Consider the following 13,692-nt stretch of genomic DNA (forward strand, 5'->3'; position numbering starts at 1 on the left):
GCAATGGGCACTCGTTGTAGATTTTGCTGTTCACTTTTAGTGTCAAGTCACGCTCCTAATTTGGGAAATGGTGACATCTATGAATAGGCTTTTCAGTGTGAGTTTGCCTTTTAGAATGAAGAAACCGTATACAAAGTGGGATAAGTGCCATGGACCAGAATACAGAGAGGTTAAAATTTGGCTGTGTTCAGTAGTGTAGGATGAATTGTCCAGCTGAGAGTCAAGAAACTACCCACAAGCTCAAAGCTAGACAGGAGGGAAGATGTGCAATGTGTCTGAGTGTTTTAAGCCCAGTTACAGCTGTGCCACTGCTACTGAGGATGCATAACAAACAGCATAGAAAATGAAATGGCCTTGGGACCAAACTGTCCCTTGACAAACACCCCCTCAACCCTGTTGCCTTTAAGGGGATTGCATGGAGTCGCATCAAGGCAGATTCTGGCCCTATTTCAATTTTAGTACATTCTTAACCTTAAGGAACACACTCAGAAAACCAGAACGTAGATTACAGTTTATTTAATGAAAACTACAAAAGATAACTTGCCTCTTTAAAAGCCAGGCAGTCAAGTCACAGTTTGTGATAGAAAAGGAAGGTGCTGCTTTTTGTTTTCTTTTTCTTTTTTTGGTCCTACCACAAAATGAAAACCTTCCTTATGCTACTTAGGCAGGATTAATAAATAACATTCCAAATCCCTCCATAAACTAGCCCTCGAGATGCGTGGAAAGGCTTGTAAACGGTTTTCTCTTCTCGTACAGTGCATCGTTTTTAAATTCCCATTTCAACACTTATTTACTACATCCTTGCAATCAGACAGACTTGCAAACCACCTTGCTCAATCTGTAAGGAGGGCTGTGGTTTAAACTAGTATAAAGCGCAGCATTCACAGTTTGTGGTAGCCCTTGCCTTGCCGTACAACTCCATCATGTGTTCCAATGGTTGTCCAAATGCACTCAGACTCACATCTCTCACTTGCATTTATTCATCAACTTGCTATAATATTTTTTTGGTACATTTAGCACCATATTTTTGCAGTTTAAAAGAAATTTAGCTTACACACCCGCGCATACGCGCACACACACACACACACAAAGCTGACCTTACCACGGTGCTTACGCAGTCAACATTTTAACAGAACATTTCTAAAACTAAATCTGTTAATTCAGCCACTAACAGCTTTGAGCCTGCACAGCATAGCTGCGGGAGATGCTTCACATAAGCACAAGGTAAAAAGAGATGAGCAGGACAAGGATTGCCAGGAAACCTCATCCTTCATTAAGGAGAATGCTGCTGCAAGGCTTGAATGAGGCTTGGGTAAACCTTCTAGTAGTATGAGGATGGCACTTACATCCAGGTCTCTGCTTAGCCCCACCCCATTTTTACCCTCAAGCAACTCCGGGGCCCTTGCTCTGATGAGTTATGCCTGATGCTTAGCCCTACCTGCGCTCAGACAAAGGCACGCAACTAGCGTTCATACTGGGCCACAACTTGCAGGATCAAGGCCTAATCTGTTTTCCCTACAGTATTGTTCTGATTACACTTTCACATTAGTATACAAAAAAAAATTCACTTAAAAGTGCTGGCCCCCATTTTAAATAAAAAAAAGTAACAATCACCCTTTCAGGACTCATCCTTTAAAACATTTGCCAGGCTGCTTTAAAACTGTTACAAACTACAGAAGTCAGTTTAACTGCCTCACTGTGGAAATTAGTAGTTAAGGCAAAGAACCAAATGTTTTTAAAAATATATAAATTGTAAAAGAAAAGTTTAAAAAAAAAAAAAAGACAGTTTGCATGCTACAATATGAACAAAATTCAATTGCACCACATAATCTGTGAAGGTCTGATGCAAAACCCACTGGAGTCTTCCCATTGGTTGCAATGGAATCTGGATCAGTCCCTAAAAGCTTGATTCTGAAAGGTGCCAGGGCACTCAGAGCATTTTTTGAGTTCAAGATCAGCCCTTAAGTAAAATTTCCTACATAGAGGCTTAGGCTGTTCTCATGACACATTTTTGTTCACTGTTAAATCAGAAGTTTGGTCCCACCTAGGAATATTTCAGTAGACCTAATGGTCCATGCAATGAGTGCTCCCTTCCCCACAAGGCAACTCACCTACAGCTGTTCATATTATGGAAACCGCTTGTAGAGGAGAACAATGTTATAGTCTGGAAGGGCTGAAGTCACAATGCATGCTGGGAGAGAGCCTAAATAATAGCTGCCCAAGGAATGTTGGTTCCATCAGTTCCTCCATGTGCAGTGTGAAGCCCCATCTGCTGAATTTAGATCCCTGAGTTGTATGACTTCAGCTATTCATAGCTGTTGAGGTTTTTACCCAGCTTTATGCTCAGATCATACAAAAATGGTGGGGAAGTAGCAAACATTGTTTTAGGACACACTTAAAAGGCGGCAAGTTAATGTTTTTGGCATTGCTCTATCCAAAACAAGGAATGCTTTCATTTGACAGCATCTAGCATTCCAGTCATCTGACCTATTGGCAACTGCATTTGCTAGTTCCTACACAATTATGGCCTCCTCTAGTTAATTTCAGGTGGCTGTAATGGAGGACAAGGGGAACTACTTTGTCCTTGCCTCAGATTATTGCATGAGCCAGTGATGCTGACCCTTCCACCTTCTGGGACACCATCCTCATTGTATAGGTGCCTGAATCCATCATAGAATTCATCTGTCTCCATGCTGTCTTCATGAATTTTGACGGAAGTAGGTGTGAAAGTTGCTGGAACTGGCTGACTCACAATGACCCTTGAACTAATTTGACTTGAATTCTTCCATTCAGAATAATAGTAGGGTAACTTTTCCTCGGGATGAGCTCGGATGGCTTGGTTGGCAGGATTAAAGATATAAACAGCATTGGATGGTTGTAAATGTATTAGCTGCTGATCCACAAGCTCTTTACAATGGATGAATTTGGTGCTACTAACCTGTAATGAAAGATACAGAACTGTTTTTCTCTAGTTTGTTAAATGATTCTGTCCTCTGGTCAAAGCTTTAATTGATGTGCAATTCTAAGGAAGCTCAGTGAAAGGAAAAAAACCCATAATTTTCCAGTATACAAGGCTTATAATAATAGCTTAGCATTTATAGAGCTTCTCATCAGTAGCTCTCAAAACATTTTACAAAAGGTGGGTGAAAATTATTATCCCAATGTTACTGATGAGGAAACTAGGATGTAGGGGGTTCAGTCACTGATGAGCCCAAGGTCACATGATGAGCAAATGGCAAAGTTAAAAACAGATTCTAGGTTTTTTGACTCCCAGACTACCTCCCTACTCACTGCACATGTTCTTAATGAGCACATGTGTGTCCTGTAAATCAGAGAAAATGTCTCCATTTCAGGACAAACCGAAATGCCCAGGAGGTAGGGTGTGGCCTTCATCTATCCATATCTTCAAAAGACTGTTTTTAGCTGAAGTAAACGCACTGACAGATCCTGGCATTCCTAAATCATATAAACGGACAGATTTTCAATCCTGCTCAGCATCCAGCAGTTCCCATTGAGAACTGTGGAGAACCTCCTCCTCTCTGAGAGCAAATGAGCACTGAGATGTCTCGAAAATTGGGTCTAATGTGATCAACCCACCTTTCACAATAAAAGACCCCCGTAACAAAATGCAGTGTGCTCTCTCCTCCAGGAGTACCTAACTCCCATTAACATTAAGGGGGTTGGTATCAAAGGGAGAACAGACCCTGACATATACATGCACTCCTGAGAAGTACATTAAAAACGTGCAATGTTGGTTGTAAATACACCGCAAGCTTTATTCATTTATCTGTGCGCTGGCCTCAAATTTGTGGTTTGAGGCCATTTTGACTCCTACCTGTGCTTTTTTTAGCAGATCAGTAATAACAGGAAACCAGTCAGGAGTCAGCCTCTCCAACTCTAAGGTGATGATCACCAAAGCCAATGTGGAGCCCTTAAACTGCAGTAGTTGGTGGCATGCCATACAGTGCTGTAGCTGTTTGGTCAAGAACGCAACATGGCGGGAAGGATTCATCTGAGGCAGCCCATTTAGTAGATGGGGCCAGTTGGACATCACCATGGCATGGAACTGGAGAGAAGATAAATATATACATACATATATATAAACAAAAATAGCAGAGGTCAACAGTGAACTTTGTACGTTTCATATGTTATTGACCAGAAGTGCAAACTAATTTCAATCCACATCAGGAAGTGTAGAAATATTTTCCCTGTTACCATGTGTTACTTGGTTTGTGTTGTACTTGCCAACCATCAAACTGTTTTAAAGCTTATAATGAATGTAAAAGGTCTGTGTTTTCTAACAAATTCTGAAGTCACTGCATTATCCTGACTGCCAACAAAAGACAAGTGGTATTCAGGCCAGCAGATAGGAGTAAATTCAGTTGTAATGCTTTTGTTTCCTCAGTAAATTCACAGTCCAAGCACCTGGCTATGATAGGTGGTTTTCAAACAATCAGCAGCTTAATATGGTTTAAATATCCATCCATTACCATAAAAAGAGAGCCCAGGGTATGTTCATATCACGTGATTTTTGCCTTATAAACACATGATCATTTATTTAAGAAAAGTGTAATTGTTTCTATGAAGTGTTTAGCAAATAATGTGACTAAGTGCCAGATCAGTATGGTCTAATTGCCCAAAACTGGGGTCAAGTTTCAGTGGGGGCAAGAGATGGTTTGAGAGGACCTGTGTGTGAAATGTAGCAAAAATTCCGACAGCTTTCTATGTACAGTATTAATAGAATGGAAATAGTTAGAAATATTTTTGCAGTGTGTATTTAAAAAAATAAAAATGGAGTGTAGTTGTGCAGTACAGGAAACTTTTTAAAGTCCATTTTAGTTGTCCTTTAAAAATAGGGGTCTGGTTGAATAATTTTTAAACAAAAATTAAAGGTTTTGAATAGCAGTATGTTTAAAAGAAATTGACATTTTTCACTGTAACATTCTTCAAAAGACTTGCAGATAGCTAAGAATGTGTGGCTTAAAAGTCACTGTGGAAGGGGTGTGTGTGAGCGCACGTGCATATGTGTTTTCTAGTCTTATTTGGTAAAAGAGCTGTTTCCTTAAACGAGAAACAAAACTAGTTTAGAGTTTTGCAAAATTCTTAGTGCTTACAATGTTTAAGAAATCCATAGGTGTCGCTGTGTAAAGATCCCAGTGAAGCTTATCTAGTATAATTCTTTCCATTCTCAAAATCTCAGCTGGAGAGCATTTACAACCACTCCGCACTGCAAGCTTCTTCACTGATGGTATTATCTGTGAAAATTGAAAATAATAATAATAATAATAAAGAAGCCACCTTACTACACAACGTTGTGTGCGACCTTTTTTGTCTGTGCGTGCACAGGGATCTGATTAACACACAGGTGCCTTGAGGAGCCAAGAATTGTTTAAATTCAGGTTACCTGATTTCTAAATACCTCCTGACAACACCAAGAGGGAATGTGACCCTGTTGAATATGAAATTCAAGTGCACTGCTTCCCCAGCCTTATTATTTTGCTGTTGTGACGGTCTCTCTGAAGCCTCCTGCTAGCCTGTTTCTCGGTGCTTTTTCTTTATTTGTGGTTCTCTTATTTCCTGTGGCCAATGACTCAACTTCTCCTGTCTACTGGGAAAATATTGCAAAGCACAGCCTTACAGTATGTACTGTGTGAAGGCTTATGTGCATCTCTGCAGAGCATTTCAAGGATGCTGACATGTTCAAGGAGAAACACACTTCTGACTCTAGCATTTACAATACCGAGTTCTTCTATTTCATGACCTTTAGAAAGGCCTTGAGCCCAGAGCTCTTCTCCTTTCATTACAGTTTGAAAAAGAAAAGCTTTGGCCACATTTAGATAACGAAGAGGGGAGGATGCAGTCTATGTTCTTCAAAGGCAATTTTGAGCTATTATTACAAGCCTTCGATTTTTTTTTAAACTCTAAATTTGAAATGCAACTAGTTCAAAATGGTTTACATGATTTTTGAGGTGTACTTTCAAAATGCTGCAAGAGGTTTTAGCCACATGATTATAACTAGGTAATTATCTCTCAGAGATTCTCTCATATCCAGGTGAGCAATTGCTGATTTAAATGTTTAATGAACGGACTGGGAACCAACCCATGTTTGAGTTATCTGCCCCAAACCACAGGGACTTAATTGGATGGAAGTCGAGCCACATCTTCTACCCTCAGGAAAATACATACCTTCTAACCTTCCTTTGAAGAACTATTACCCTGTCTTGGCTTCTTTAATCTCCCAATTTCCCATCACAGCAGAACAAGTGAAGGACAGAGCTTTAATAATATACATCTTTCATTCAAGGGACTCATGAAACTTTCCAAATGATGGTTAAGCAATATCAAGACAAGACAAGTGTTATTGTTATTAGCTAACCAAAGGACAGAGAGGATAAATTGGTAAAAGCCTGGAAACGTGAATGACTCAAGAATGACCAGAAGTTGATTTACTGTATTTAAATAAAACATACAGACCTCATCTTCTTCGTTGGTTTTTGCTGCAAGGACGAGGCAGGTAATTGCTATGCACCGAAGGTATTTTACTTGTGCCTGAAGGGGAAAGAGCAAAACACTGAGCATAGAAGACAACGTTCTAGATGAAAATAAACAATGGTCATTCAGAGAGAGAGGCCCAAATCTTCACCTTTAGTTTGCATTAAACCTGCTTTGACCTAAATTGTAGTTTCTATTAGTAAAAGATAATTTTATGCTCAAACAAAGCAAAGACATGAAAAATTACCATGGAAGGAATCCCCTCCTGAGCGCAGGTATCACGGCATTCCGTACTTAGATCATGCAATACAGTCAGCCCTAAGCTGCAGTGCTACCAGTCACAATGTGATGATTCCATTTATTTATTGTAAATTGATGGGTACTGAATACTAGGCTTGAACTTTTGGCTGATACTCATTGGGGCAGGGATAGCTCAGTGGTTTGAGCATTGGCCTGCTAAACCCAGGGTCATGAGCTCAATCCTTGAGGGGGCCATTTAGAGATCTGGGGCAAAGATCTGTCTGGGGACTGGTCCTGCTTTGAGCAGGGGGTTGGACTAGATGACCTCCTGAGGTCCCTTCCAACCCTGATATTCTATGATTCAATGGGAAATTTGCCATTGATTTCAAGGGCAGAGCGATCGGGCCCGTAGTTTGTGTAAAATAGCAGTGAAAAGTAGTTGCACAAACCCAAAGGCTTCATGTTTATAACTACATTTGGACTATAATTCAGGGGAAATCCCTATTTAGGACAGCACTCAAGTATGTGCTTAAATGAAGCTCCTGCTTATGTCCTACTGACTTAAAGTTTAGCACGTGCCAGGGCCTTGATTGCTATCTGAGTTCTGTGCTTTCTAGAGGTTCACTATCGGAGTGATTCCAAATACCTCCAGTCCAGCTAGATTTGTAACTGAATCCTAATTAGATATTTGCGGCAGCCCTAGTTAATAATAAAATCATAAAAGAAAGCTTCCAAAGAGAATCTCTACCTTTACTGATGCCAATAACCGGTTAAGAATGTTGATAGCCAAGGCAAATGTTTCAGAGTAAAATTGGAACTGGGAGCTTAATTCTGCAATCCAGAGAACTGCTTTCTCATAATGTGATGGAGAGATATCTGTGCCCTGAAATGGAAGAAGAAAGTTAAAACACAATTGGTGGTTTGTTAAACAACACACTTACTTTGGAGGAATAGAATTTAAAAATCCATCTGTTTAAATGCTCTAATCAACAGCTCAGTTATACTCTTAGTCCAACAGTAGAGATCATCTTGAGGGCTTGAGCTGATTTTTTACATCTACGGGTTCTTTGTGCAGCTCCTTGTCTCAAATTTGCTCCACCCCTGGACTGGATAGAAGCCAAGTTTGCTACCATACAGCACATGCTTCAAAACCTATCTACCTACTCAGGCTTTTCTTGTGAGGACGTGTTCCGAGGGGAGGACAGAGTATAAGTCTTGTTGACGGATTATTGTAAGTGATTTATGGGATGCATTTAAATGTTAATGTAAAAGCAACTAGAGCTGTGTGATAGGCACACAGTATAAATTAGGGGATGATTCAGATAATAATGTCCACCATTAACTTGTATTATATTGATCTCAAATTATCCATCAGATGATAGTGCCCGGTTCATTAATAAAATAAATAATAATACCTTGCACTTATATAGCACTTCCATTAGATTGTGAAGAGAAGGGACATAGCCTGAAATGCTTTTCAAGGGCAATTTTGCACTTTGATCTCAAAGCACTTTACAAATGTGGTAAGCATTATTATCCCCATATGACAGACAGAAAAACTGAGCAAGGTTAAGTGGCTTCCCAAGGTAACAGAGTGAGCCAATGGCAGAGCCAAGAACAGAATTTAGTTTCCTGACTCCTAACCATTAGATCGCAGATCATCCCCTCTTACTCTCATCTGAGTGAAATTGGGGGGGTGGGGAATAAAAAGTGACCAAGCACTGTAGATTTTAGGATTACTTACGTATAGGACCGTTGATTTAACCCAAATAAACACACTCCCCTGTCATCCGATTGCCACTCCCAGGTTCCCATTTATGAAAGGATATTCTCTGGATTTTATTTTGGATCAACTGTGTTTTAGACATTGTGCATCTTGTTATACTAAATTGAAACCTGGACAGACACACATCCCAATCCTGGTATCTAGTCCATAGGTGATATAGATATGTGGATCAGATAGCAGAATTGGGGCTGTATTTTGCAGAAAACCTTCTGGAACACTAATGCATTTCCAAAGAGAAGAGGAAAGAATACCTTCAGTGTGAAATTCCAAAAAACTGGCACCTTCCAATTCCTGGCCTCTCTTGTTAGGGCATTCTCTAGTAGGAACAGAAATCTCTGACTCTCAGAAGATCCGGTACACTTCATAGCAACGAGTGGGTGGGCCAGTTTCCCAGGTAGGCACAGTTATCTAAACCAAGGAAAACTGAAGCATTATAAAACATCACAACTCCTTAAAACTATATGAGGATTTTTTTCATAGTGGCTTCTTCAACTTTAAAATGTTGAGAACTAACTAAAGAATGTCCCTGCTACTTGTCTGTTGCCCAAAGATGTTAAGAGGTAGGACCCAGTCTTGCTTTCATGCCAGTTCATGACAATTTTGTCATTAACTTCCATGGAAGCAGAAGCAGATCCATGATGAAAGAACCTCAGACAACTGAACAATTATGCAGCCAAGAGTTTTTCTTCACGGGCTGCATAAATACAGTACTTGCAGTAGCCTTCTAATGGAGAACTACCTACTACTGGGCTCACACACTCTGTAAATAAAATTGGGTTCCTAACTAGCTTTAAAAAAAAAAAAATCTATGAACTGCTACATTAAAGGTTTTGGAAAACAGAGGCCTAGAGTTCTAGTTTAAGGTAAACAGGTTCAACATTCTTTTTTGCTTTTTTCACACAAAACCTAAGATGAACAAAATTGTTTTCAATGGGGTTTTATAATTCCAGGGGGAAAAGTTATGCTTAAAACAAGATAAAACTTTGATTGCAGTGTTTGGAATCTAAACTTTACAGTCTAGTGCTAGTGACTGAGAATCAGAAATGACACTGGTGAGTCTGTTTCCATTAGTCAAACAGAAAGCAATGCAAAGATGCAAACAAACAGCCAGGCTGATGAAAAATAAACTAGATTTTAAAAATTCCATTTGTTGTTTTAATCTTGGATGTTATTAGTAACACAGGTAAGGAAATTTGATTGTTAAAAATAAAATTTTAAACTAATAGCATCGCTTTAGAAAACTCACCACCTCTAACCAATCAAAACAGTTACACTTGGGTATCAAGCAATGTGAACTTCATTGACAAGCTGAAATTAAAGATTTTAATGCTTACATTTCAGTGCCACTTGAGAAGCTGAAAGAAAAGAGCATGAGCATGGACATAGTGTTTCACCTGTGAAACAGGACCCAAAAAAATTGATTTTTACTAATTTTAAGTTCTCTACTTCTTTTCTTTATTATAAAGACCTGTGGACTCTGCCTTCCTCCTCTTTGCTTCCCAGAAGCTCTTATCACTATTTTCAGCAGCTCAGTTAAGTATTCAAAGCCTCCATGAATCTTCTGGAAACTACTCTACATTTCCAAAGCTGAAACGCCATGAAATGTTTTTCCCCTCCCCCGCTAAAGGCAAAAATAATGCACATGACTTTGGCTTTAATTGGTACTGGGTGTAAAAGAGCATCAGAACTGAAAGCCCCAAAAGTTAACCAAAGGGAGAGTTTGAAACAAGAACTGAAGCCAATGTAACCAAAGGGAAACTGTCAGGCCACTTTCTGATACACGCTGACATATCCCTGTTCCTGGTTTAAAAAATAAAATAAAAACAATTTAAAATTAAATAGAAGCAATTCTTAATACAGAAAAATGAATATTGGCAATATAAGTAACTATACTTCCCAAAATACTGTATGTGCAAACTTGGCCCTCCAAGTGATTAACAGAACGGATCTCTCACGTATTACATTTACAAATGATTCTTATTGAAATCCATTTGCAATCTTCTGTTTTTCTTGAAGCACCACATTCTTTAAAATTATATTACAGAGTAATTCTGCCACAGCAGGGGAATGGATCAAATGATTCAACAGTTCATTTCCTTCTCTTGTCTCTGGCTCCTTTGTTCCCACAAAGAGGTGCAGCTGGCAACATTTACCCAACTGGTGCATGAGAATAAGGGAGCTACATTTCAGGCACACCATCCTCTGCACAGGGCTGACAGCAGGATGATGGGGCCAGGGTAGGCCATATAGGTCAGGAATCCCTGGCCACAACTGTGGATCCCCAGGCACCCTGATGAGGCAGAGCCAATCACAGGGACATGCTGTCGCACCTGGTGCCCCATTCCCTGAGTGGACTAAACCTTGGATCTCGAAGCAGCAGCAATAAGGTAAGTTTTACTTATTTCTTTTTTAAACAGAAAGAAGACGGAAGCAGTGGGAGATTGACATGGCAGGGGGAAGGGTGGGTGACAGGGGTGAAGATTGAAGAAATTAGCACCCCTAGGAAATTCTCACCTCTCTAAACATTTGTGAGCCTAGCCAGGGTCTGGAGGGAGATACCAGTCTCCAGCTGTGGGCCTCACGTAGTGTTGCCATGGCTAGCAACCACTGCCTGTACTGTGCTACCTCCTCCCTCCGAAAACACTCAGAGCAGGGATAGCTTTAGAGCAGCATTAACAACTCTCCCAGTTTTAACTTGGATATCAGTCCATGCGAAGGGTGGGAGTACACACCACAAAGCGCGTCCGTTCGCTCGCCCCTGCCCATTTCCCCCCCTTCGTCACATATTGGCCCGAAGCCCCATTTATATGACAACCCACTCAGGGGGGCTGGTTGTCACAGAGTGTTATGGTGTAGGGTGGAGGGGGTCTCCCTGTAACTGGGTGAAACCCGTGGACTGTCCATGATTTTGACCTGGTGCCAGGGATGCCCTTAGGCCCTTTCTTCACTTGACTTCTCATTGTGCTTTATCTCCCTTGTAGAGCTGATGGGAGCAAAAACTCCTGGTTCCCTTGAGTTGTTTGTTTCTCTCTCTCTCTTTTTTGTAATGCTGTAAAGGCACCAGAAGGTAGATCCCAGTGTGAACACAGCTGGGCCAGGGTTTCCTCTTCCCCCCCTCCCCTCCCCTCCCCCGGTTCCCAGGCCCTTATGTTGGGAGAAGAATCTGAGCTCCCGCTGGGTAACTTCTGTCTGGATGCTGGATTCAGCACCCACAAAATAACCAGGCTTGAGGGGCAGAGGGCAGGAGCAAGGCAGGCGGCGACTCCACCATCCCTCTTTCGTTTTCATTTCGGAAACAAAAGGGAGGGCGATCATGTGATGGGCTGGCAACGAACTGCACAAGTAACCAAATCACCGGCTCTGGGAGCCGGGGTGCGGCTGCCCCCCGTCAGAAATCTCGGGGACCGAGGTGGGGGCTGGGCTCAGAGTCAGGGTACCAGCGCTGGGTGGGTACCCGTGCGGGGTGGGGGGGGAGTCCCGCCGAGAGCTACGCCCGTGCCCGTCCCTTCCCCGGTTCTCACCTCCCTGGATCGGCCGCTGCGGGTCTCCTGGATCGCGCTGGCAGGGCATTGGGGGAGCCGCCTGCACGGTGGGGTTCAGCCCCTCACTCCGCCGCTTCCCCTCCCATTGTGTCCCGTCCCGGCCGCGGCTGCGGCAGCCTCAGCTCCAGGAAATGGCTCAGCCTGCGCAGGCAGAGGGGGTCTCCCCGGACCATGCTAGAGGGGGCTGCTGACCCCCGCCCAGCCAGCGGGGAAGACAGCCCTGCCCTGCCCCGGAGGACGAGGCGCTGGCAGGGATACCTAGAGGGGAGAATCGCTCTGTTGACAGGCTCCGGAGTCTGCGCAGCGCCCGGGACAGTCCCTTTGGGGCTGGCTCTGATCGCGCCAGGCTCCGCCTCTCCCCTGCCGGGTCCCGGGGGTGCCGAGCCCAGCAGCAGGAGGACAGCTCCCCCTCCCGGGGGCTACGTGAGCATCAGCATGGAGCAGCTAGCAGCTCCCCGCCCTCCCGCCCGCAACTCCTCCGGCCCTGCAGCCCGGAGAACAAGCCCGCCCGGCTGGAGGCGGGACCCGGTGTCAGCCTGGCGGCAGCCTCTGCTTCTCGGACTGTCCCAGCCGCCCTGGGTACCCTGGGGGCTTTCTGCCCCCGCTGTATCCAGGCCAGCGTGTCCGTCTGCCACTCACAAGCCTTTGGTTGGGCTCTCGAGAGTTGCAGTGGCAAGGATTCCTCTGCTGAAGCCCGGGTACACATTTCTGAAAAACTAGCGGGCAAGACTAGCAACAAGAAAACGCGTTTGCAGTCTGGAGCGTGATCTGAGTCGTGCCACTGATACTCGGGGATGGGTAATAAAAATGAAGCACATGTGGAAGTGTTTGCCGGATTGGGGACCTAAGTGAGTGTCTATATTTAATGTTATGTGTTACATATTTAATAACTGTTATTCTGTTACTAACCATACCTTCTGTTATGTTAAACTGGCATTTTATTCTCACTATTTATGGTCTTTGTGTTTTGTGTTTTACTCAGTCTGGAAAATTAAAAACAGACTCCTCACTTCCACTTTTGTTAATAGTTTCTGGTTCTCAATCTCATCCACTAGCATAGCAGGCTCCAGCCTCTATCTGCAGTTCAGAACTGTAATCAGGTGCAGATGTCTTTCTTGACAAAATAGGAGTTATATGTTGGTGGGTGTTTTGTTTTAAACCTGGTGGATATTTAGGCTATGTAATTCCTTAACTTGGTTATACCATAAATATCCAGAGAGGAAGACAAAATCCTGTTGTAGCTGTTCACAACCTGAGTTATCCAGTGTAGCAGCCAGGGTCCTGCTCCAATCACTAAGACAATCCACTTCAATATATAGCCACTAAAAGAGCCGAATAAAGGTTGTGATATGAACTGTATTATCTAGGGCTGCTTGACACATCAAGCATGAGAACTCTGCCTCTGTCAGTTCCCTGCCACCCGTATGTATGTATTTCTTTCTGCCTCCTTCTACCTGTTTCAAATTGTCATTGTTTTTCCTAGGGCAGCCACCATATTGTGATCACAGCTGATCATAGAGTGACATGACACTTTAAGGAGCTTACACGGAAGAGGAGTCTACACGGGGGCTTGAGCCGATTCCCACTGAAGTCAAAGGCCTTATCTACACTTGTGGCACCGTGTAGGGTACA

General features: G+C 42.7%; 1 protein-coding gene across 1 annotated transcript; it reads right to left on the minus strand.

Moving 5' to 3' along the window:
• Positions 1-497: 497 nt before the first annotated feature.
• Positions 498-12,338, minus strand: CCNI2 (cyclin I family member 2). The gene is made up of 7 exons (XM_024213342.3): positions 12,040-12,338; positions 8,770-8,926; positions 7,481-7,615; positions 6,475-6,549; positions 5,115-5,255; positions 3,836-4,066; positions 498-2,938 (listed from the first exon to the last, which is right to left on the minus strand). Exons 2-7 carry the CDS (start codon positions 8,881-8,883, stop codon positions 2,534-2,536), a joined length of 1,101 nt encoding a protein of 366 aa, XP_024069110.2. The 5' UTR covers positions 8,884-8,926; positions 12,040-12,338; the 3' UTR covers positions 498-2,533.
• Positions 12,339-13,692: the final 1,354 nt, after the last annotated feature.

This window comes from Terrapene carolina, unplaced genomic scaffold (genome assembly GCF_002925995.2).
Source record: "Terrapene carolina triunguis isolate 2854851 unplaced genomic scaffold, T_m_triunguis-2.0 Scaffold629, whole genome shotgun sequence".
NCBI classification, from domain to species: Eukaryota; Metazoa; Chordata; order Testudines; family Emydidae; genus Terrapene; species Terrapene triunguis.